General features: G+C 42.5%; 1 protein-coding gene across 4 annotated transcripts in view; it reads left to right on the forward strand.

The window, feature by feature from the left end:
- The window catches only part of ZGRF1 (zinc finger GRF-type containing 1), a 149830-nt gene that overhangs the window by 58557 nt on the left and 65055 nt on the right, over nucleotides 1-26218 (forward strand). For all 4 annotated transcript variants that reach the window (XM_077278833.1, XM_077278862.1, XM_077278853.1 and 1 more), the window contains 7 exons: nucleotides 1385-1478; nucleotides 2311-2405; nucleotides 4222-4348; nucleotides 6422-6885; nucleotides 11167-11308; nucleotides 16737-16918; nucleotides 18687-18883. In XM_077278833.1, coding sequence (XP_077134948.1) covers nucleotides 1385-1478; nucleotides 2311-2405; nucleotides 4222-4348; nucleotides 6422-6885; nucleotides 11167-11308; nucleotides 16737-16918; nucleotides 18687-18883 — 1301 coding nt within the window. The remainder of the gene's footprint in view (nucleotides 1-1384; nucleotides 1479-2310; nucleotides 2406-4221; nucleotides 4349-6421; nucleotides 6886-11166; nucleotides 11309-16736; nucleotides 16919-18686; nucleotides 18884-26218) is intronic.

Genomic DNA, 26218 nt, shown 5'->3' on the forward strand with positions numbered 1-26218 from the left:
GGAAGGAAAAGGGTTCTAGTAGGTTGATACAGTATTCCATAAGTATTTTTTATGGATGTGATAGGCAAGTAGTGGCAACAATAGACATAATTTACTATTAAAAAGCAAGCCAAGCTCATATTGGGGACAGAAGCACTGACTTTTATAATACATATGCCCCTTTATCTAGCAGTGTTCCCCAACTCCGGTCCTCAAGAGCCACCAACAGGTCTTGTTTTCAGTATTTCCTTAGGATTGCACAGGTGATAATTGCATCACCTAGACAGGCAAGCATTCTATCACCTGTGCAATACTAAGGAAATCCTAAAAGTATGACCTGTTGGTGGCTCTTGAGGACCGGAGTTTGGGAACACTGATTTACAGTATAAGTCCATAAGGTCAATGACATCCGGCGCCCCCACTGATCAGCTATTTGAATGAAGCTGCTGAGCACCGTGTAGTGGCCGCTCCCAGGTGCTGTGGCGCAGTATTCTTTTGCATATAAGCTGTGTTACAGTAGTCTGCAGCGGCTGCTACACTGTGATCAAGTCAAGAGCAAGAAAACAGCTGATCGGTAGGGGCACTAGTATTGGACCCCCATCGATCTGCAATATATGACCTATGCTGTAGATGGATCATAAAGTATTCATGCTCGGACAATCCCTATAATAAAAGCTTTGGTATGCTATATTTAAAGCGGTAATTGACTTGGCTTAGAGCAAGCCATGGCTCTCACATGAAATGGCTGTTGGCCTACATGTATCTATTTCCTGCTGTAATTTGAGACCACAATAAGGGGGGAAAAAGTTAGTTTTACATCAGTAGTCAGTACACCCACTATTCTCTTTTGGACTTCTGCTTATATTGCACATAGCTGTGTGTGACGCCTTTACATGACCACTGACTGTATTTGACACTTGTTAGGCAGGCAACCTTGTTATGAAGCATGATGTGTTCTACTGAATCTGCCATGAACCGTGGAATAGAAAACCCTATTATTATTATTTTTACAATAGCACCATTTATTCCATGGCGCTTTACATGTGAATCTATGGTATGGTCATTCAGAACCACGGAATAGAAAACCCTCTATGGCAGTGTTCCCCAACTCCGGTCCTCAAGAGCCACCAACAGGTCATGTTTTCAGGATTTCCTTAGTATTGCACAGGTGATGGAATTATTGCTTGTGCAGGTGATGCAATCATCACCTGTGCAATACTAAGGAAATCCTGAAAACATGACCTGTTGGTGGCTCTTGAGGACCGGAGTTGGGGAACACTGCTCTATGATATGGTCATTCAGTGTGTAATGACTTGGCTCTCAGTTTTTTAAAAGGAGCGCTTTATCATTGTGCGGGTGACTATATCAATATTAATGGCTATAATTTTACCACCATTTTTATTAGGTATCCAGTAGCACCTCCAATGAGAAGACAACATCCTTTACGTGGAATATTCATTCTGAATCTGTATGCAGTCACAGCCCAGGTCCCTATGATGGTAATTTACAGAAGACAATGTTGTATAGACTATACTTATTGTGGATACAAGGTTATAATTGTTTTATGTTTGTCTGTAATGTTATATCTCCTCAAATTACAAAAATAGATATTCATTAGCCGTTTTTACATTAAAGGAAATTTGTCACCAGGTTTTTGCCACCTAATCTGAAAGCTGCATAATATAAGGGCAGAGACCCAGACTTCAGCGATATGTCACTTACTAAGCAGCCAAAAAAGTGATGCATCTCTAGAATCTTGGTGTGCCCCCTACATCATGATGCTCTCAGATGGGGTAGCAAAAGCTTAGTGACAAATTCCCTTTTAAGATGAAGACTAAATAAAAGCCCGTTTTACACAAGGCAGATATTGAAGTACCACACTTTTTCCATTGCTGGTATTGACCCAATGTGAATCGTAGTCCCCATTCATTTTCAGAATGAGACATGCATTTATTTACACCTCTCCAGATAAAGTAGATAATTTCGGAATGATACAGAAATCAGAACAGACAAGCATGGTGGCTCAGTGGTTAGCACTGTCACTTTGGGGTCCTAGGATCAAATCCTACCAAGGACAACATCTGAAAGGAGTTTGTATGTTCTCCCCGTGTTTGCTCGGGTTTCCTCCGGGTTCCTCCCACACTCCAAAGACATACTGATAAGGGATCTATAGTGTGAGCCCCGATGGGGACAGCGATGGTAATGTCTGTAAAGTTCTGTGGGATAAGATGGTGCTCTATAACCAAAGCATAATAAAGAATAGATTTTTAACAGCAAGAGTAGAGAATTTATTTTCTGAAAGTTAATATTACTTTTTATCCACTGTTACAGCCATGCAAAATTGCCTACCTGAGTGGACGGTGGGAACTCCAGGTTCAGACTGGGATTGGGAATCGTCACAGCACTCAGCAAACGAGTCTAATAAGGTCAATATCAAACTTACTGATTTCTGATGTCGTAAATCCAATGCGTCAATTGCAAAATATCTTTACAACACCTGCCTTGTAACTGGTGCATTTTAGCCGTGCATAGTATCATATGTAGTATCTGTAAAATATCATAGTACTGTCTGGGATGTTTCTGTTTTATATCAAGACAATAAAATAGGATGCAAATTTGAAAAATCTACTTTAATTGCATTAATAGACAGTTTCAGATGACTTTTTTTTAAATACACTGCTCAAAAAAATAAAGGGAACACTAAACTACCTCATCCTACAGTAGATATCACTGAATGAAATATTTCAGTTGGAAATCTTTATTCATTACATAGTGGAATGTGTTGAGAACAATAAAACCTAAAAATGATCAATGTAAATCAAAATGAATATCCCATGGAGGTCTGGATTTGGAATGATACTCAAAATCAAAGTGGAAAATGAAGTTACAGGCTGATCCAACTTCAGTGGAAATGCCTCATGACAAGGAAATGATGTTCAGTTGTGTGTGAGTTGCCTCCATGTTCCTGTGTGATCTCCCTACAATGCCTGGGCATGCTCCTGAAGAGGCGATCTCCTCCCAGGCCTGGACAAAGCATCGGCCAACTCCTGGACAGTCTGTGGTACAACGTGACGTTGGTGGATGGTGCGAGACATGATGTCCCAGATGTGTTAAATCGGATTCGGGTCTGGGGAATTGGCGGGCCAGTCCATAGCTTCAATGCCTTCATCTTGCAGGAACTGCTGACACACTCCAGCCACATGAGGTCTGGCATTGTCCTGCATTAGGAGGAACCCAGGGCCAACCGCACCAGCATATTGTCTCACAAGGGGTCTGAGGATTTCATCTCTGTACCTAATGGCAGTCAGGCAACCTCTGGCGAGCACATGGAGGGCTGTGCGGCCCTCCAAAGAAATGCCACCCACACCATTACTGCCCCACTGCCAAACTGGTCATGCTGAAGGATGTTGCAGGCAGCAGATCGCTCTCCACGGCATCTCCAGACTCTGTCACTTGTGCTCAGTGTGAACCTGCTTTCGTCTGTGGAGAGCACAGGGCGCCAGTGGCGAATTTGCCAATCCTGGTGTTCTGTGGCAAATGCCAAGCGTTCTGCACGGTGTTGGGCTGTGAGCACAACCCCCATCTGTGGACATCGGGCACTCAGACCATCCTCATGGAGTCGGTTTCTAACCGTTTGTGCAGACACATGCACATTTGTGGCCTGCTGGAGGTCATTTTGCAGGGCTCTGGCAGTGCTCCTCCTGTTCCTCATTGCACAAAGGCTGAGGTAGCGGTCCTGCTGCTGGGTTGTTACCCTCCTATGGCCCCCTCGACGTCTCCTGGTGTACTGGCCTGTCTCCTGGTAGGGCCTCCAGCTTCTGGAAACTACGTTGACAGACACCGCAAACCTTCTTACCACAGCTCACATTGATGTGCCATCCTGGATGAGCTGCGCTACCTGAGCCACTTGTGTGGGTTGTAGAGTCCGTCTCGTGCTACCACGAGTGTGAAAGCACAACCAACATTCAAAAGTGACCAAAACATCAGCCAGAAAGCATTGGTACTGAGATGTGGTCTGTGGTCCCCACCTGCAGATAATTGCAAAAAATTTCCATCAGTTGTCTATTCCATTTGTACAAAAGCATGTGAAATTGATTGTCAAACAGTGTTGCTTCCAAAGTGGACAGTTTGATTTCACAGAAGTTTGATTTACTTGGAGTTATTTTCTGTTGTTTAAGTGTTCCCTTTATTTTTTTTGAGCAGTTTACATTTTCTTGCTAATCTGTTTTGGTTACTGTTCAGGTGAAAACGCCAACACAGAATTCATCTGAAAAAATCCATCGTTTTTTTCTGAGACCAAAGCTAAGCAATGTAGCAGAGAACCCTCCAGTACAGTCACAGGACTCTTTAGCTTCACTGCAACAACCGTGTAAGTGCTTTGTGCAATTCCACCCTTTTACCACAAATTTGTTTTCATTGTTGCAAAAAGTCTTTACATTAAAAAGCAGCTTTACAGATAGTCTTTACTAAAAGTCACTTTAGCATCTTGATGTCCGCTGCAGACCTACATGTTTCCACGGTTACAGACTACAAACAAACCCTGTGTAGTCTGATTCTGCAGCCATATGTCCATCTGTAAGCACTTGGGACGGGTGGGAGCATGATTGGAATATTAACTACAGTTTGAAGTTTGTTGTGAAAATAGTGGTCTATATAGGAACTTTCAATGCACAAATTAGGTTAATTTTCTTAACACTATTTGTGTAGTTGCTTTATTTATTTTAAATACAAATATTATACACAATGTTTGTTTAGCGAAGATGGTGATCTCTTAATTCCTAAGGAGCGTTTATGATGAGTTTCTAAATACACCAATCAACCACTAAGTTAAAACCACTTGCCTAATGTGATGCATTATGAAGTGTCTCAGCCATATACTTAGCAAAGTCCTCTAGAATGTGTGTTCTGACACTTTTCTATCATGGCCACCATTACTTTTTTCAATAACTCTTCTATGGGATTGGACCACAAGGGTCAGTCTTTACTCCCCACGTACATCGGTGAGCTTTGGGAGCCCCAAAACCCTGTCACTGTTGCTGACATAATGGCAATAACCCAAAGACCTGCCGTTCTAGAGATACTCTGTTGGTCTGGAGACCCTGTCGTCTAGACAGCACCCTAAATGGGTTGTTCACTACTTGGACAATTTGACTTCACTCTCCACTCCTTTGGACAAATTGAGACATTCAGAGGATGTCAGAGCTGTGTTTGCTCTCACATTTGCCAGATGTTCATTACGTCTGTAGGAGAGGAGACTTAAGCCAGCGCTGATTAGCCACAAGGAACTCCTGACATAATGTCACGCAAGCACTGGGAGAGCCAGCTTCGACACTGTTGGAGTAGCACCGGAGGAATTCAGAAGAGGTTGTACAAGTAGTGATAACCGCTTTAATCACTATCGACCTTGTTAAAGCCACATGTCCCATTTCCTGCTTCCAACTCATCAGATTTAAGAGCTAAGGCTTCTTTCACACTAGCGTCGGGCCGACGTTCCCGACGCTAGCGTTGTCTCCGCCGCACAACGGGAGCAGCGGATGCATTTTTCCAGCGCATCCGCTGCCCCATTGTGAGGTGCGGGGAAGTGGGGGCGGAGTTCCGGCCGCGCATGCGCGGTCGGAAAAAGCAGACCGTCGTGAGCAAAAAACGTTACATGTAGCGTTTTTTTCTCCCGACGGTCCGCCACTGCACGACGCATCCGTCGCATGACGGGTGCGACGTGTGGCAATCCGTCACAATGCGTCGCTTAATGTTAATCAATGACGAAAAAACGCATCCTGCAAACACTTTTGCAGGATGCGTTTTTTCGGCAAAACGACGCATTGTGACGGAATGCAGTTAACGCTAGTGTGAAAGTAGCCTTACTGTTCACTTACTGCTCGGTATAACCCTCCCCTTGACAGGGCCCCATTGTAACAAATCAGTCAAGGTTATTCACTTCATACATTTGTTTTAATGTTGTGGCTGATCTCAATCTGTATACTCACTAAAATATAGAAAATAAATGACTAGTTTTAAACCATCACATTAAGTACCCAAATAAACATTGTTTGGGAATTTGATTTGAGGATTACACTTTCTGGGGCCACAGAATGTTGTAGATATATCTTTGAAAAGTTTGCCTACATTTTTATATACTTATAACTTGTACATTTGCATATTTTGAAGGTAAAGTTAAAGGAATTCTCCACTACTATGATATTGATGACCCATCCATAAGATGGGTCATCAATATAAGATCAGTGGTGCTCTAACCCCTGGACCCCCACTGATCAGCTGTTACATGTTCTGGTAGTAGTGTACGGAGTGCATGACCAGCGCGCCGTACATTTAGTGGCCACTCTCAGGTACTGCAGCTTAGCGCCTATTCATGTGACAGGACATCAATACCATGCTAATAGAAAACCCCATTTAATCATGTATAATTTTATTTTTATACCCTTAGATATTGTGAAATCTATTAAAAAAGTACAGTCCAGTCTTATAAAGGATTTGACAGAAGTCTCTGTATCTGAGGATGAGGTGGATGATGCTGCCTATAACACCCCTAGTACTTTCTCATTAGGAAACAACAGACATATGGTGTCTCAAGAAATAGTCTCAAGCAAATGGACAGTGTACGAGCGCATTTCTCCTGAAAGTGCACAAATTGTAGACAAAGGGAACAGTGATTTCTGTCCACAAAGTGTATTCAGAAGCCGGGATAGAACGTATGAATTACCAAATAATGATCTGACACCAACTGCTTCACCTCACCTTGCCTCCTTAAAGGGTAGATTTGGCTACCATAATCATAGAGATAATGGATCAGGGGGTGAGATTATCACTCAATTCCATACCCCATCTGAACATTTCCGGCCTCTTGTACAGAAGCGTTGTCTACATTCACCAAACACAGGAGATGAGCAGGTATGTGTCCATAAAGTAGCAATACTTGGCATTCTCATCGCTTATTAGGTCTCCTTCACACAAGTTTTTCGGTACATGTGCTATATTTTTCTTTCAGACCCATTACAATGAATGTGCCTTTTTATGCGTAAAATTTGGCAGCTGAATAAGAGAATGAGATTTGTCCTACTTTGATCGATTTTACAAGTTGCCAGCCAATAGCCCATATAAAATGACATCTGTGAGCTATTGTTATTTTACTGTTAAATTACCGTAATAACAGAATCTCAAAAAAACAATGTTTATGCAACAAATTAAAAAAAAACACACATGGACCAAAAGTGAATCCAGCAGAAATTAACATGCAAATCTGGCCTTAAAGGGGGGTTTCCCACTAATAAAAGTAAACAGTTTAATCAATAGATCTTGGAACAATAATAATTTCCACAACTGGATGTGTTTTAAAAAAAATGTTCCTTTGCTGAGATAATCTTATAAATGTGCCCCTGCTGTGTACTGTGTAATGGCTGTGTCTGACCGTGCAGGGACATGGTCTGATCATACCACAGCTCCTGGGCAGGGGAGGGAGAAAAAAAGTATAGACAGTACAGCACAGGATCACAAATAATGCTTTCTTTGAAGTAAAACATTGTTTAAAAACAGGCAGGGAAATGTTTTATCTTAGCATCAGCTGCGATTCGGTGTTGTAATACCTGTATACTCTTCCTCTTCCTCCCCTGCCCAGGAGCTGTTGTATGATCAGACCATGTCCCTGTATGGTCAGACACCGCTATTACACAGAAGTAGCACATTTATAAGATTCTCAGCACAGGAACATTTTACTTAAACCTCCTATTGTGGAAATTATTATTTTTATAAAATGTATTGATTAAAATGAACTCTTGTTTGTAGGAAAACCCCTTTAAGGAGAAGAAAAAGATTGGTTCACTGGTAAGACTTGCTGCGTGTGTACACACGAGAGGTCTGTAACTTTTATCGTAGGTACACTTCAACTGTGGAAAACCCCCCCCACAAAGAAATTGTTTGATTTTTACATAATTAGCATTATATTGCATGAAGTAAGTATTTGATACAATAAAAACGAGTGTGATGTTTGGTACAGAAAATGTTCTTTGCAATTACAGAGGTCAGTTTGCGCACACTGCAGCAGGGATTTTGGCTTTTGGTGTTGGGGCTGTCAGTAGGCAACATTGAGTTTCATCTCCCTCCAAAGATTTTCTGTTGGGTTCAGGCCTGGAGACTGGCTAGGCCATTCAAGGATCTTGAAATTCTTCTTACAAAACCACGCCTTAGTTGCCCTCGCTGTGTGTTTCTGGTGATTTGTCATGCTGAAAGACCCAGCCATGACTCATCTTCAATGCTATCACTGAGGGAAGGAGGTTGTTGACCAAAATCTCGCGATACATGACCCCATACATCCTCCCTTTAATACAGTGCAGTCGTCCTGTCCCTTTTGCAGAAAAGCACCCCTCAAAGTATGATGTTTCCCCCACCATGCTTAACGGTTGGGAAGGTGTTCTTGGGGTTGCTCTCATCCTTCTTCTTCCAAACACGACGAGTGGCGCTGATGCCAGAACGTTCTATTTTGGTCTCATCTGACCACATGACCTTTTCCCATCCCTCCTCTGGATCATCCAAATGGTGATTGTCGATCTTCAAAGAGGCCTGGACATATGCTTGAAATTCCCTGCAGGATTTTAATCAATGACTGCGTAGTGTTACTAATGGTAATGTTTGAGACTGTGGTCCCAGCTCTCTTCAGGTCAATGATTAGGTCCTCTTGTGTAGTTGTGTGCTGATTCTTAACCTTTCTCAGAATCATCTTTTCCCCACACGGCGAGATCCTGCATGGAGCCCCAGACCGAGGAAGATTCACAGTGATCTTGTATTTTTTCCATTTTCTAATAATTGTGCCAACAGTTGTTGCCTTTTCACCAAGTTGCTTGCCTATTGTCCTGTAGCCCATCTCAGCCTTGTGCAGGTCTACAATTTTGTCCCATGTGTCCTTAGATAGCTCTTTTGGTTTTAACCATGGTGGAGAGTTTGGCGTGTTATTGATTAGGTTTGTGGACTGATGTCTTTTATACTGATAACTAGTTCAAACTGGTGTAATTAAGAAGGTCCCCTTGAAAAAGCAAGCAGAATTGCAGCGAAACGTGCGTCGGGGGTAGCGCCCAATTCAGGGGTCCTCAGTACCGGGTAAGATCCTGCTCCTAGCGGTGTCTCAGTGGTGGGATATATTTGTTGACGCCAGTGGGTTTTTTACTCCTATCTCTCCACGGACACTTCACAGGTTAATCCCCACTCTGGGCTGTGTTAGCTAGACCTGTATAGTTAAAGCCACAATTGGCATAATCGTGACAAATAGGTTATTGCTGTAGGCTTCACAGCCTGTTTCTTCATTTTTGGGGGGCTTTTGGAGACTATGGATCTTTTACTTATGCACAATTATATATACTGATGTTACCTGTTGGTGTCTTTGTGAGACACCCATCGGAGCGGGACCGCCCCTGGCTGAGCATAATCTAACCTCTTTTTCTCCTCTTTCAGGTAACATCGGGGGCTTATCTACAGCATTACAGAATGCTGTAGATAAGCCCCTGATGCCGGTGAGCTTACCTCACCAGCGATTTTGGGGGTGACAGGTTCCCTTGAAACAACACACACAAAACAGAGGTGAAAAAAGGCAAATTGGACGTAATTTCACACAAAACCCCCAAAATGGGCCAGACAAAATTGTTGGCACCCTCAACTTAATATTTGGTTGCACACCCTTTGGAATAAATTAGTGCAATCAATCGCTTCCTATAACCATCAACAAGCTTCTTACATCTCTCACAGGAATTTTGGACAACTCTTCTTTTTCAAACTGCTCCAGGTCTCTCATTTTAATGGTGCCTTCCCCCAACAGCACTTTTAAGATCTCTCCACAGGTGTTCGATTGGATTTAGATCTGGACTCATTGCTGGCCACTTCACAACTCTCCTGTGCTTTTTTTTTTTCCATCCATTTATGGATACTTCTTGAAGTATGTTTGGCATCATTGTTCTGCTGGAAGAACCATGACCTGGGACCCAAACCCAGCTTTCTGACACAGTGCACTACGTTAAGATTGTTCATTATTCTTTTTATTTTTTTTATTTTTTTATAATTTTGGTTCTCAGGTCCTCAGACAGTTCTCTTCTCCTCTTTCTGTTCTCCATGCTCGGTTTGGCACACAGACAAACAATGCATTGATGCAACTTCTCCCCTTTTTATCTGGATTCAGGTGCGATATTTTCATATTGCCCATACATTTTACTTGCCACAGGTGAGTTTAAATGAGCATCACATGCTTGAAACAAAGTTGTTTACCCACAATTTTGTTAAGGTGACAATTTTGTGTGGCCTATTTTGGGGGTTTCGTGTGAAACAAGTGGGTATATATGTATGTATGTATATGTATGTATGTATGTATATATATATATATATATATATATATATATATATATATATATATATATATATATATATATATATATATATATAGTGTAATCTCTACCAATTAACAATAAAACTTGCCACCAAAGTAGCGCTCGTGTGTCGAGGCATAGACTCCATAGAACCTCAGAAGGTGTCAGTATATTAGCAGCGGATCCTTTAGTTGCTGTATGCTGTGAAAGTACATCTGGTAGATGCTATGCCCATGGTGCAGTCTGGTGGTATTCCTTCCTCAAGTAAGTGACGCACATTCACCAGGCCATCTGCTTGATGCAAAGGAAAACCTCATTAATCCTCAAGCTAGTCCACCTTTTTATTGCACCATGGTCCAGTTCTGATGCTTACATGCACATTGGTAGTTGCTTTTGAAATTGGACAGGAGTAAAAAAAAAAAGTGCACTCTGGCCACTTTTGATAGGTTCTAACTATTACACACGAGGAACATGCCACAAGACTTATGGTTTTCATAATACTCTAAACAAGTCATCTATCCATCACAATTTGGTACTTCTCAAACTTGCTGAGATCCTTAAACTTGCATATTTTCCGCTTTCAACACCTCAACTTCACCTGACTCTTCTCTTGCTACCGAATATATGCCACCCATTGACGTGCCATTGTCACAATAAAATCAATAGTACTTAACCTGTCAGTGGCTGTATTGTTATGGCTGTTGGGTGTATTGATAGGTAATACTAGTCTTATATGTTTCATTGTAATAGCAGCTGCTTCTCATATGCGACAATTGATGTGTGGATGTTATTTCTATCCTGCTCATCTATCCCATTTTATTAACCCTAGGTTATGCTGACTGGTGAACTTGGCTTTCCATGTAGGCAGACTGTTCTGCCTTCATCATCCATCCCTAAAAGAGAAATACATATTCCAGTTTTATTCAAGTCCTCGGCACATTATAAGCAGGTTTTTAGTGCGTGCCTTGCAGGTGGGGGAATGTTTTCTCATTTATATATTTTTCAGCACAGAGGTTCTGAGTATAAGCTGAATACATATCTGCATTCATTGTCAGTCATTTGTTAAAAAGAATATTCTTATTACAGAAAATAAAGATATCGTATGAGGGGAAATGCTGTAATATGCTTTTTACATCAGTTCCTCATGTTTTCCAGGATCTCTTCTTGTTGTCATAAAGCAAAACTTTGTTATATCAAGTGAATACAGTACATATTTGCCCAGGTCATGTAATGCACACACATGTGCACGTATCATTAGTTATCAGAGATGTGACGTACAACAAAAGACCAACCGTCACATGAATTGGCCAATTTATGTGCTAAGCATTCTCAATATTTTATGTTCTAGTGCAGTAGTGCAATTTAATTTTCATATTTCATGTTTGCTACAGTGTGCTACTTTTTTTTTGATTGTATATGAGTTGGCGACTCTAGGTAAGCACCTGTTCAGACCTATTTGTTTGGATGTGACGGTCAGTTTTTTTAATATTTGTATTAGCCTTCTGACTGCGCACTCTGCCCCTTAGCCTCAGGTGTTTTTAATTGCAGCAGAATCCTACCCCTCCACAGAGATAGAGACTTCAGTCCAAGAGAGGATTCACATTATATTCCCATAGAGATTTAGACTTCAGTCTAAGAGAGGATTGGCATTAGGTCCTGGCAACAAGAATCGTCTTAACGTGGCTGCCAGGTACACATGAATTGGAAAAAACTCACTGAAATAAAAATATATCCTCATAAATCACTGAAAAAAAGGCAGAGATGCTTACCTGCCCAGGGCCCAAAACAAATGCACTGTCAGGATGCAGTGGACCCAAGTAATTATGGCAACAACACAGGTTCAGCAATACCAATAGAATAATCACTCTCAGCCTACCAAGCCATGGAGGGGGTGATTGTTTAGTATACTAGTGCACACAAAAAAATCTCCAATCTGTGTGCGGCATAATTCACACAAGTATTGCAGAGCATCCGGCTTACAGCTTATTACCAACGCCCATACTTTTAGATCAGGTGGGCTTCCCAGTGCCTCCCAAATGCATCCTGTGTGAACAGAGGCCACAATTACAGAGCCATCTGGGCCCAACTGCACCCTGAAAAATAGATAAAGTGCACAAAAACATATCATTACATGTAAGGTATTAGTTAATATTATGGCCACAATACGTAAGCTTGCAACCCACGTCACGGGTCCTACCACTAAACATCAAAAAACTCACTGAAAGAAAAAAGCTGGAGATTTTTTGGTGTGCACTAGTACACTAAACACTCGCCCCCTCCATGGTTTGGTAGGCTGAGAGTGATTGTTCTATTGGTATTGCTGCACCTGTGTTGTTGCCGTAATTACTCGGGTCCACTGCATCCTGATGGTGCATTTGTTTTGGGCCCTGGAAAGGTATGCATTAGTGATGAACGAGTATGCTCGTTGCTCGACCACGCTCTGGTGGTCTCCGAGTATTTGTGACTGCTCGGAGATTTAGTTTTCCCTGCTGCAGCTGCATGATTTGCGGCTACTAGATAGCTTGATTACATGTGGGGATTCCCTAGCAACCAGACAACCCCTACATGTACTCAGGCTGGCTAGCAGCTGTAAATCATGCAGTGTGCCAACAAAAACTAAATCTCCGAGCACTCACAAACACTCGGAGAGCACCCGAGCGTGCTCTGGAAAACCTGAGCAACGAGTATATTCGCTCATCACTAGTAAGCATCTCTACCTTTTTTTTTTTTTTTTTTTTAGTGTGTTTTTTTTATTCATGAATTGGCCAATTTATGCGCTAAGCTTTCTCAATTTTTCATATTTCTAGTGCAGTAGTGCAATTCAATTTTCATATTTCATGTTTGCCATAGCACTACAGTGGCTACTTTTTGTTTGATCACAGACGTGACTGACACACTTGTGCAAGTATCATTACAGTCATCAGAGATATGTGGTGTAATAAACTGTCCTCCATCTTATGGACATTGTGAAGACTCCCATTAAATGACTACAAGCAGAGATTTTGAAAACTATAGGGGTTTCGTACATATAATGCTTTTTGCTGAAACAATATTCTTTTAATTCCGACAGTTCTACTTTTCTGTATTGAAATTCTCCTATAGTTGGCAGTAATTTTCCTAAGTAAACCAGGGTGTGTGTTAGAGTTTTTCTTGAACTCATGTTGCTACACAGAGCTACAAAGATTCAGCTAGTCAGTTTTTAATCACTCAATATTCATAGAACTAATAGAAAGGATTAGCTGGATAGAAAGGCAAAATGAGCAATTGTAAGCGCACAGTGTTTTATACTATGATTATTCCAATAGATTAAGAGGATAGAAATATTGATGGGTTGGCTTCTTTAAAGCACGCTAACATTTACACAAGTTTAGAAAATAAAATAAACGGGAGTTCTTCTTTAACAGAGTGTTAAAGGGAACCTGTCACCCCCAAAATCGAAGGTGAGCTAAGCCCACCAGCATCAGGGGCTTATCTACAGCATTCTGTAATGCTGTAGATAAGCTCCCGATGTATCCTGAAAGATGAGAAAAAGAGGTTAGATTATACTCACCTGGGGGGGGGCGGTCCCGCTCAGATGGGCGTCTCAGGTCCGGTCCAGGGCCTCCCATCTTCTTATGATGACGTCCTCTTCTTGTCTTCACGCTGCGGCTCCGTCGCAGGCGTACTTTGTCTGCCCTGTTGAGGGCAGAGCAAAGTACTGCAGTGCGCAGGCGCCAGGCCTCTCTGACCTTTCCCGGCGCCTGTACACTGCAGTACTTTGCTCTGCCCTCAACAGGACAGACAAAGTACGCCGGAGCCACAGCGTGAAGACAAGAAGAGGACGTCATCGTAAGAAGATGAGGCGCTGGACCAGACCGCGACGCCCATCGTACCGGGACCGCCCCCCAGGTGAGTATAATCTAACCTTTCTCTTTCAGGTTACATCGGGGGCTTATCTACAGTATTCCAGAATGCTGTAGATAAGCCCCTGATGCTGGTGGGCTTAGCTCACCTTTGATTTTTGGGGGTGACAGGTTCCCTTTATGGCATGTACAGTAATAGGTGGGATCTGATTAGAGAACTCCGTATTTTTAGGTCTGTGTCACGGTCTGAGCATGAATTGTACTACGTGTACAGGCCGCTGGTCTCCTGGCTCGAACTTGACTGCCTTGTAGACATACAGTGAGGTTTGGGTCAGGAGATCTGTGCCCAGTCCACGTTCAGACCGTGACACACAGATGTTAGAATTGCGCCTTCTCCAAGACTGAGGAGCCTCTGATGCCCAATGTGTTTAGAAATAGAGATACCTTTAAAAAAAAAAAAGTCTCAAACTAGTTTCTTACTACTTTGTCTGAGAGCAGCATAATGTTGTGGCAGAGATTCTGATTCCTGTGATGTAACTTTTTGAGCTGCTTGCTGTCTTTTTTTTTTTTTTTTAAATCTCTTTTACCTGCTGCAGATCAACCAGTTATCTGAAAGCTGAGCTCTGTATTACCCTGCCCACCCCACAATGTAACCTCACCCATACTACTACAGAAAGCTGACAATCAGAGGGCTAGCTAAGGGTTCAGCTCAGAATGGCGCGTGTGGGCTAGGGGGACAAAACTTCTGAGTGGGCCTGTAATCCTAATCGCAACTATGGTGGCGCACCCCAGTCGTGGGTATAGAAAATCTCAGCAGATGACCGTGCTGTTATTGAAAATAAATCTATACAAGGGACTCGAGCATATTAGCAGAGCACTGAAAGATGCTCGAATAATGCCTTATCCGCGCACACTCGCCCCACACTAATGCCCCCAGAGTTACACCACAAGTTTTATTTAAAATAAAAACATTATATACTCTCCTAATCCAGAATCCTGACAAGGGCCTTGCTGGTGATGGAGTGGCTGAGGTCGGTAGCGCACGCACAGGATGTCAGAGTCCCGGCACAATGATGTCAACGAGCCACTCTGGAACTCTGACATTCTGTGTGTGCTCCAGCATCTTGGCCACTCAATCACCCTGCCGTTCTGTAGACTGCAGGCAGTATGTGACCTAAGGTCTACAGAAAGAAGAGCGACAGTGCAGGAAGATTGTCTCCCTGCTCTACTGCACAGCTTAACTAAATCAGCTATGCACACCGATACAGTCAAGGCTAGTGGTAGCTCTGAGTGGCCCCTCTGAGCGTGGGGCCCAGGGCAAGTGCCCGCTCTGCTGCCAGTCAGTGGTAGGGTTGGGGTCATGTGGTAGTGTTAGCGGGGTTATACAGAGCTCATGAATATGCTTGATTATCTGGCAGTAGGTTACTAGTCCTCTAAAAATAATCTGCTGAAAAAAGTGATTTTATCAAATCTGCAGCAAGCAACCCAGTAAGTAATTGCTGTAACAATTTTTTCTGTGTCTACATCATGCTGCTTTCAGATTAGGTGCCAAAAACCTCATGACAGATTCCCTTTAAAGGGAACCTGTCACCATGTTTTTGGAAGATGGGATAAAAATAGCGTTAAATAGGGGCAGAGGTGGGCGTTACATTAGTGTGTTTGTTATGCGTTTATTACCCACCTAAGTTGCCGAAATACCTTTGCAAAGTCTCCGTTTTCGCCTGTCAATCAGGCTAGTCTGGTCAGATGGGCGTTGTCTTCCCCCAGATTTTGCGTAGTTTTCCGTTGGTGGCGTAGTGGTGTGCGCATGCCCAAGGTCCCGAATCCTCTGCCAGGGGATTTCAAAGAGCGCGGTGTCCGTTATTGCATTGGTGATCGGTGGGCGCGGCCATCTTCCTTTGGCCGCGCGTGCGCAGAAGCGGCGCTCTGCTGGCCGCGGCATCAGGAAAATGGCCGCGGGATGCCGCGCGTGCGCAGATGGATATCGCGGCGGCCATTTTCCTGAAGCCGCGGCCAGCAGAGCGCCGCGGCAAGCAGAGCGCCGCTTCTGCGCACGCGCGGCCAAAGGAAGATGGCCGCGCCCACCGATCACCAATGCAATAACGGACACCGCGCTCTTTGAAATCCCCTGGCAGAGGATTCGGGACCTTGGGCATGCGCACACCACTACGCCACCAACGGAAAACTAAACAAGATCTGGGGGAAGACAACGCCCATCTGACCAGACTAGCCTGATTGACAGGCGAAAACGGAGACTTTGCAAAGGTATTTCGGCAACTTAGGTGGGTAATAAACGCATAACAAACACTCTAATGTAACGCCCACCTCTGCCCCTATTTAACGCTATTTTTATCCCATCTTCCAAAAACGTGGTGACAGGTTCCCTTTAAATGCAATATAGAATGCTTTTCCCTCTGTGAACATTTGTAGTACCTCATTGTGATCTGCAGGTGTCGCTCTTACTTTTGAACGGTTTGTGTCACCATTACAGATAAGTTGTTGTGTATCTCATTCATTTAGCAAACGTCACTACAACGTATTCCCTCTTTCTGTGCAGAGCATTTAAATATAATCATGTACGAGCTGTCACAGAGACTGCACAAAGCTTTCTCCAAAGTTGATATGTCTTTCTATACCTCAAGCGGAGACGAGACACTTGGGAACTATAATGCTGCTCCCATTTGCCTTCATCAGCAGCGAGCTAAGCTTGTAATGGTGAGAAAAGAAGGCCCCAACAAGGTAAATTGTTCCTGTCCATGTATTATACGTTTACATTAGGTGGAGTAGGTCAAGAGGATGTAGGTGGTCTACTTAGCTACTGGGAATGTGGACCACCAGCACTGGACGTTCCCTAAAAGGAATTTAAAAAAATTAAAAAATCATCAGGAGGCCCCATGACAAGTATGTAACTGTAATATGTAGACACAAGAGCTTTGTTTTATTCGTCAATATTTCCTTGACTCTTGTCCGTGCTCCTTTCTGTTGAATACGGTTAATCTTCTCTATCTCATAGACCAATAATAGTTTTACCAACTTTCATTCAACATGTAAGCTGTAAATATAGAACCACTGCGAAAAAATAAAAGTAAAATGTGTGAAAAAAAGTTTTCTATTTGAAAGTGGTGTCTGAGATTAAACAATTTCTGACGTATCAGTTGGGGTCTGACACCAGTGGCACATTGCTGCTCCCTAGCAGATTTCAGCTAATCGCTGGGCGTGCAGGGTGCCAGACCCCATTTATCTCATATTGATGACCCATCCTCTACATGGCACCTATGCCAATCCCTATCTGAATCCTGAACAAGGCAGCCTCATAAAACTGACCCCAGGGGACATAAATGTCAAATACATACCATCTGCCCCAAAAATATGGATGTTTGGTCCTGTTCTGATATCTGTGTTTTTCATCATATGTAATATCACGGACTGTTGTTCTTCAGTGGCTTGGTTCGGAGTTTCATCAACGTTTGGTCAGTTTTAGTTTTCTACCATAAACGACTGTTTGTTTAATTTATTTTTAATGAATTGTAAAGCTTCTCCTATACATTACAATGTTAATCACCGTCAGCACATGGGTTACATATTGATGCCATCCATGTGCTGTATGTGATTTTCATGGATACATAGACTTGTATGGATGTTTTTTGATCTGTGACTTGGTTCACAAAAAAAAAAATCACGAGAACTTTTCTGGACAGAAGGGGCAGTGTCTGCAGAAAAATCAGACATTTGAAGAGCTCCACAGATTATTATGTGTACATATTCCATCTGTGAAAAACAAAGATCGCGTGTGTGAAAAAGGCCTAAACAAGAGCGTTTTCATTGCCCTTAAAGGGAATCTGTCACCAGGTTTTTTCTGCCCCATTTGGGAGCAGCATAATGTAAGGGCAGAGACCCTGATTCCAGTGATGTCACTTAGTGGACTGCATGCTGTCATACTGATAAAATCCCTGTTTTATCTGCTGCAGATCTACTAGTTCTTTAAATGTTGAGCTCTGTATAACCTCGCCCACAACCCCACAACACTGGCAGTTTTCTGCCCATGTACAGTGTACACAGAAAGCTGCCAATCATTGGTGTGGGCGGGGTTACACAGAGCTCATGAATATGGAGGACTACATGGCAGCAGGTTTACTAGTCCTCTAGTGATAATCTCCTGCTGATAAAACCAGTGATTTTTATCAAAACTACTGCAAGCAGCCCAGTAAGTGACACATTTCTAGAATCCGTTTCTTTGTTTGCACTATATTACTCGCAGATTATTTAGGCAAAAATCTGGTGACAGATTCCACTTAAGAGTATATTCACACATAGCAGTACTCTTTAGCATCTAAAAACATGCGTAACTTCAACTCCCATCCGAATATGCATGTTCTTTTTAGACAAACTTGTGAGAAACTGCTTCTATTGCTTTTCTTGTGTTTTCTAATTATTTCATTGGTAATATTTGCATTTCAAGGAATAAATCTTCACATATGATTTTAAAACACATTTCTGTCTATAATAGGGGCGCTTCTTTTTTGCGTGTGATGCTCCCAAAGCCAGGCAATGTAAATTCTTTAAATGGCTGGATGAATTAAAAGTGACGCATAAAGAAAGGGACAAACCTGAATCCCGAGTGGTCCTGGCGGATATGAAGAGTCTGTCCAGTTATGTCAGATGTCAGAATATAAGCCTGTATGAGGAGAGCCAGCTCATTATTAGGTATGTGCTAGCTATTGTACCTTTATGTACTAATCATTTACACAGTCTCTACTATTTGGGCTTTAGAAGTATTAACCCTTATTGATAAAACAAATATTGTAAAATATTTTAACATCGATACTTTTAGTAATGAATAAACATATATTATTTAATTTGTAGCATATATGAAGGTTCCTGTGATCTTCTTATTTTTTTTTTAGACTTTGGATAATTGTGTAACAAATGTCTCCTGTATAACATATGGTACAACGCAGCAGAGTATCTAACCAGTTATGTTTATGGTGGTTATAATATTGTGTCCTCTCGTGTATAGAATTATATATCACCAATTTTAAATAATTTCTAAAAAGTGTGGATAACATACGGTAGTCAGCACATTCATGTCTACTCTGTACCCAACCTCCTGTAAGGGGTACATCAACCTACATAAGGGTGTGACCTTGATACTGTGTAGCTTCACCTACCTCCCTAAACATTCCCAGAACCCTTTAATAGCCAGATATTTTCCCTTTTGTAGTTTTTCACTGGCTGTGGAGTGAACCAGAGAAAAATCCAAGCAGTCAAGATCCATTTTAAAGTGTTCCCTCAGTTAGTAAGAAAAAAAAAAAGATTATTATAGGAGCTGCACTAAAATCAATTTTCTAGTTCACTTTCATTACCGATTTTGCACTTTAAGGGCTGTTTTCGTCTATTCATTTCTGGTGCTCATTACTGCCCAGCCTTGCCTGTGCAGCATTGGTCGCGCAATGGGGCTGCATAGAAGTGGCCGGGATTAGGAGATCCAGGCTCCAGAAATCCCACTAGATCTCACTGCAGCGCTTACAAGCTCACTTCAAAAGTTTGTAAGCCCAGCACAGTTGGCAACTATGGCTAGAACACAGAGATGGCGAAGAATGTTAAAAAATAACATTGATAAAAAAATTGAGCTAATGGTAGAACAAGGGCAATTTTTTAAGTAGCTTGTTTTTACAAGCACTGTACAATTCTACCCATATAGGAAGATGCTGGTTAGATGATAACTTGTGGATTGATGGGTATGCAACCACCAGGACATCCAAACAGAAATCTGGTGTGAATAGGTGCCTACTAAGAGCAGCCATTTCCATATATAACAAAATAAGACTCTGTAGCGCTATAACTTGCAATCATGAAATTAGAAAAGTTGAGAATACCTGCTGCCGGGTGCACATGAATTGGCCAATTTAAGTGCTAAGTATTCTCAATTTTTCTAATTTCCTGGAATAGTAATACAAATAAAATTTTATGATTGCATGCTATAGCGCTACAGAGTGCTACATAGTACACAGCTAGGGAACATTTTATAAGATTATTAGTGATGACGAGCGAATATACTCGTTACTCGAGATTTCCCGAGCATGCTCGGGTGACCTTCGAGTATTTTTCAGTGCTCGGAAATTTAGTTTTTATTTCCGCAGCTGAATGATTTACATCTGTTAGCCAGCATAAGTACATGTGGGGGTTGCCTGGGCACAGAATTTTAGGAAAAAACCTCTCACTAACCATTAAGCATGGTGGTGGATCAATCACTCTTTGGGATTGTGTTGAAGCCAATGGCACTGGGAACATTTCTCGGGTAGAGGGAAGAATGGATTCAATGAAATTTCAACAAATTCTTGATGCTAACACCATCTGTTAAAAAGCTGAAGTTGAAAAGAGGTTGACTTCTACAAATTAATAATGATCCTAAACACACATCAAAATCCACAATAGACTACCTTTAAAAGGCGCAAGCTGAAGGTTTTACGATGGCCCTCACAGTCCACTGATCTGAATATCATTGAAAATCTGTGGCTAGACCTCAAAATAGTAGTTCATGCAAGACGACCCAGGAATCTCACAGAACTGGAAGAATTTTCTGAAGACGAATGGATGAAAATCCCTCAAACAAGAATTAAAGTCTCTTGGTTGGCAACAAAAAGCGCATTTACAAGCTGTGATACTTGCAAAAGGGGTGCTAATAGGTACTAACCATCCTTTTTGTATTTTTTTTTAAATGTGAAACATTAAATTTATATATATATTTTTGCATCAAATACAAAGGAAATGTATCATCTTTAACTTCAGGCCTGTAATAACAGTAATTTTGACCAAGGGTGCCCAAATATTTACATGCCACTATGTGTGTATGTATTTGTTACATGCATATGTTAGTTACATGCATAGTGACTCGTTTGGTCTATTTGCATTTACATACGTCCTACATAATGGCTTGTTTGCATATACTGATCCCTGAGTGTACAGTATTCTAGTGTCATTTTCGGCACTTTATATAACTCAATTAGGCAGATGCAACATTTTGTGGTAGTACATATTGTGGTAGATTGGCTCACTTGGCTGCAAATGGAGGTACACAGGTACACTGTCTCTTTAAATCTTCTGCTGCTGGTTTATTATACACTAGATTGTGGCCCGATTCTAACGCATCGGGTATTCTAGAATATGCATGTCCCCGTAGTATATGGACAATGATGATTCCAGAATTCGCGGCAGACTGTGCCCGTCGCTGATTGGTCAAGGCAACCTTTATGACATCATCGTCGCCATGGCAACCATTATGACATCTACGTCAATACTGTGCCCGTCGCTGATTGGTCGAGGCCCAGGCGGCCTCGACCAATCAGAGATGCGGGATTTCCAGGACAGACAGAAAAACCCTTAGACAATTATATATATATAGATGTGGCATAAACCAATGTGAAGTGAAAATAAACACGGCCTTTGGGACAAAACAAAATGGTATAAGGTCTCTGCAGCTGCAGGAATCTGCCCCCTCAGGATATAACAACCAGGTTCAGTACAGTTTAACACAAAACCACTTATCTGCCAGCTCCAGACCCACTGAGCACTTAATGACTCAAAAGGCTGGCTATTTATATCCCAGACCATACCCTAGGGTGGAGATATCGAGAACAACCTCCCACCCACTCTGTGGTTGTTCTAAAAAACCCAGCTCTTTTAAAAATGGCTGCTTAACCCCTCTCAACACTTAGTGTGCTGGAGCAAAACTTCTGGGTTTCAAATCACTGAAGCTAATAGCCTCAGTGAAACATACCTCCCGTTCAGCACTTTGCCAGTGACTTTGTCACAATATATTCACTTTTTGCATGGCTGTTTGTGCGCATACATACTCAGTTTCATTGTACACCGTTAGTTTGTCGTGCCCACATACACTTGTATTATACAACGTACCAGCGTATCACCTTTTGTATTGGTTTGCATGTGTGCATGCTCTGCTATTGTTGTTTTCAGCTCTGGGAATTACTATGTATTACTAGCTTGTCGTATTTATTCACATTCACAATGCGCCCATCATTAGCAACCGAGCATCCCTTAGGTACATGCGCAGTAATATATGATCAAATTGCCCATACGTAGGCACCATCTTTTGTTTGGGTGTTCTATAGTAGCAAACATTCTTGATTTGGTTAAGTACCATTTCTTGCTTCTTATGTAATTTGCTTTCATCTGACTTCTGAAGGTCCTCATACAGGTATTTTGATTCTCGTGCGTTTATTGATTTACTTTTTGACTGAGTAGAATATGTAAATGTAACAACCATCATTTTTGGAGGACTGCTCTTTGTTCCTCCCTTTAAAGTGAACCTGTCATCAGGATTTTGCTCAGTAAGCGGACCTGTCAGGTTGGCGCTGTTATACTGATTAACCCCTTTACCCCCAAGGGTGATTTGCACATTAATGACCGGGCTAATTTTTACAATTCTGACCACTGTCCCTTTATGAGGTTATAACTCTGGAACGCTTCAACGGATCCCGGTGATTCTGACATTTTTCTCGTGACATATTGTACTTCATGGTAGTGATAAAATTTCTTTGATATTACCGGAAAGAAATATATCTTGGTACCGTGTTAGCCAGTAGATAGAAAAATATTTAGAATTGAGAGTCCTCAGTGGTTGATACCTTTTAATGGCTAAGTGAAAAGATGGTAACAAATTGCAAGCTTTCGAGACTACATACGTCTCTTCATCAGGCAAAGACTAAAACAAATTCTGAAGAATCACATATTTATGCACAACATAGTATAGAGAGAAAAAAAAAGGGGAAAAAAACCATGGATAAGCCAGGTGACATGAAGCAGAATTACCATGGGTGATAAATAGTTACGTCCATAAATATTGGGCCAATTCTTAGATAAGGATTGTTTTATTGTCCTGTGATTAGGGTCTCTGTTGTGATGACCCCACATGGTCTGATGGGCAAGTTCCTTAATTGATGTAAAAAGACATAAATCCATGTGACACATTCATTCCTGCAGTTAGTGTCAAAGGTCGTCATCAGTTTATATTCCCAGACTCTCCTGTCTTTCTGTGTTTTGAAGTTACCTTTCAATACAAGTAATTTCATGTCCATAATGCTATGATTTGGGAGACAGAAATGTATTGCCACAGGTAGATCCATTCTTTTTTCTCTTATTGTATGGCGATGAGAGTTCATCCTTGTACTCAGTTTCTGCCCTGTCTCCCCCACATACAGACCCCCAGTTGGACATTTAGTACATATAATTAGGTACACCACATTAGAAGTGACGCAGCTGAAAGTACCTGGTATCTTGTAGTCCTGATGTGAGTTGGGAATCTTTATCTTGTCCGTGGTCATTATAAATGGACAGGTTTTACATTTTTTCTGGTTGCAAGGAAAGGTACCTGCAGCTGTTGGAGAAGACAGGGAGCTCTTGACAATGATGCTTCTTAGATTTGGGGGCTGCCTAAAACACAGTAGTGGGGGGTCTGGAAAAATGGATTGTCAGCGGGCATCTTTTTGTAGTAAAGGTTGTAATTTCCGTGCAGCTCCCTGTCATGATCTCAATGGCAAGAGAACATAGCATAAGCATATATAGGAACTAGCTCTTGGAAGATGGGAACTGAGCTGACCATGAACTAAACCTAACGCACAACTAGCAGTGGCCGGGTAGCATGCCTACGTTGATTCTAGATGCCCAGCCCAGCCGGAGGACTAAATAAAGCTAGCAGAGGAAAATATTAGTCCTAGCTCACCTCTAGAGAAATACCCCGAAAGGAGACAGAGGCCCCCCACATGTATTGGCGGTGAGTTGAGATGAAATAACAAACGTAGTATGAAAATAGGTTTAGCAAATTTGAGGTCCACTTACTACATAGCAGAAGACAGAAAGGACACTTTCATGGTCAGCTGAAAACCCTATCAAAAACACCATCCAGAAATTACTTTAAAACTCTGGCATTAACTCATAACACCAGAGTGGCAATTCCCGTTCACAAGAGCTTTCCAGACACAGTAACGAAACTACAGCTGTGAACTGGAACAAAATGCAAAAACAAACATGGACAAGAGTCCAACTTATCTAGTAGTTGTCTAGGAGCAGGAACAAGCACAGAGAGGCTTCTGATAACATTGTTGACCGGCAAGCAACTAACAGAGCAGCAAGGTTATATAGCGACTCCCACATCTTGATGGGAACAGGTGAACAGAGAAGATGAAGACACCAGTTCAATTCCACCAGTAGCCACCGGGGGAGCCCAGAATCCAAATTCACAACAGTACCCCCCCTCAAGGAGGGGGCACCGAACCCTCACCAGAACCACCAGGGCGATCAGGATGGGCCCTATGAAAGGCACGAACCAGATCGGAGGCATGAACATCAGATGCATTCACCCAAGAATTATCCTCCTGGCCGTATCCCTTCCACTTGACCAGATACTGGAGTCTCCGTCTGGAAACACGAGAGTCCAAGATTTTCTCCACAACGTACTCCAACTCACCCTCAACCAACACCGGAGCAGGAGGCTCAACGGAAGGCACAACCGGTACCTCATACCTGCGCAATAATGACCGATGAAAAACGTTATGAATAGAAAAGGATGCAGGGAGGTCCAAACGGAAGGAAACAGGGTTAAGAATCTCCAATATCTTATACGGGCCGATAAACCGAGGCTTAAACTTAGGAGAAGAGACCCTCATAGGGACAAAACGAGAAGACAACCACACCAAATCCCCAACAGAAAGCCGAGGACCAACACGACGGTGGCGGTTGGCAAAAAGCTGAGTCTTCTCCTGGGACAACCTCAAATTGTCCACCACCTGCCCCCAGATCTGATGCAATCTCTCCACCACAGCATCCACTCCAGGACAATCCGAAGATTCCACCTGACCAGAGGAAAATCGAGGATGAAACCCCGAATTACAGAAAAACGGGGACACCAAAGTGGCAGAGCTGGCCCGATTATTGAGAGCGAACTCCGCCAATGGCAAAAAAACAACCCAATCATCCTGGTCAGCAGACACAAAACACCTCAGATATGTCTCCAGGGTCTGATTAATCCGCTCGGTCTGGCCATTTGTCTGAGGATGGAAAGCGGACGAAAAAGATAAATCTATGCCCATCCTAGCACAGAATGCCCGCCAAAATCTAGACACGAATTGGGTCCCTCTGTCAGAAACGATATTCTCAGGAATACCATGCAAACGAACAACATTTTGAAAAAACAGAGGAACCAACTCGGAAGAAGAAGGTAACTTGGGCAGAGGAACCAAATGGACCATCTTAGAAAAACGGTCACACACCACCCAGATGACAGACATCTTCTGAGAAACAGGCAGATCTGAAATAAAATCCATCGAGATGTGCGTCCAAGGCCTCTTAGGAATAGGCAAGGGCAACAATAATCCACTAGCCCGAGAACAACAAGGCTTGGCCCGAGCACAAACGTCACAAGACTGCACAAAGCCTCGCACATCTCGTGACAGGGAAGGCCACCAGAAGGACCTTGCCACCAAATCCCTGGTACCAAAAATGCCAGGATGACCTGCCAACGCAGAAGAATGAACCTCAGAGATGACTCTATTGGTCCAATCATCAGGAACAAACAGTTTATCAGGTGGGCAACGATCAGGTCTCTCCGCCTGAAACTCCTGCAAGGCCCGCCGCAGGTCTGGAGAAACGGCTGACAATACCACTCCATCCTTAAGGATACCTGTGGGCTCAGAGTTACCAGGCGAGTCAGGCTCAAAACTCCTAGAAAGGGCATCCGCCTTAACATTCTTAGAACCCGGTAGGTATGACACCACAAAATTAAACCGAGAGAAAAATAATGACCAGCGCGCCTGTCTAGGATTCAGGCGCCTGGCGGTCTCAAGATAAATCAAATTTTTGTGGTCAGTCAATACCACCACCTGATGTCTGGCCCCCTCAAGCCAATGGCGCCACTCCTCAAAAGCCCACTTCATGGCCAAAAGCTCCCGATTCCCAACATCATAATTCCGCTCAGCGGGCGAAAATTTACGGGAAAAGAAGGCACAAGGCCTCATCACGGAGCAG

The sequence above is a fragment of the Ranitomeya variabilis genome, chromosome 1 (assembly GCF_051348905.1).
Source record: "Ranitomeya variabilis isolate aRanVar5 chromosome 1, aRanVar5.hap1, whole genome shotgun sequence".
NCBI lineage: Eukaryota > Metazoa > Chordata > Amphibia > Anura > Dendrobatidae > Ranitomeya > Ranitomeya variabilis.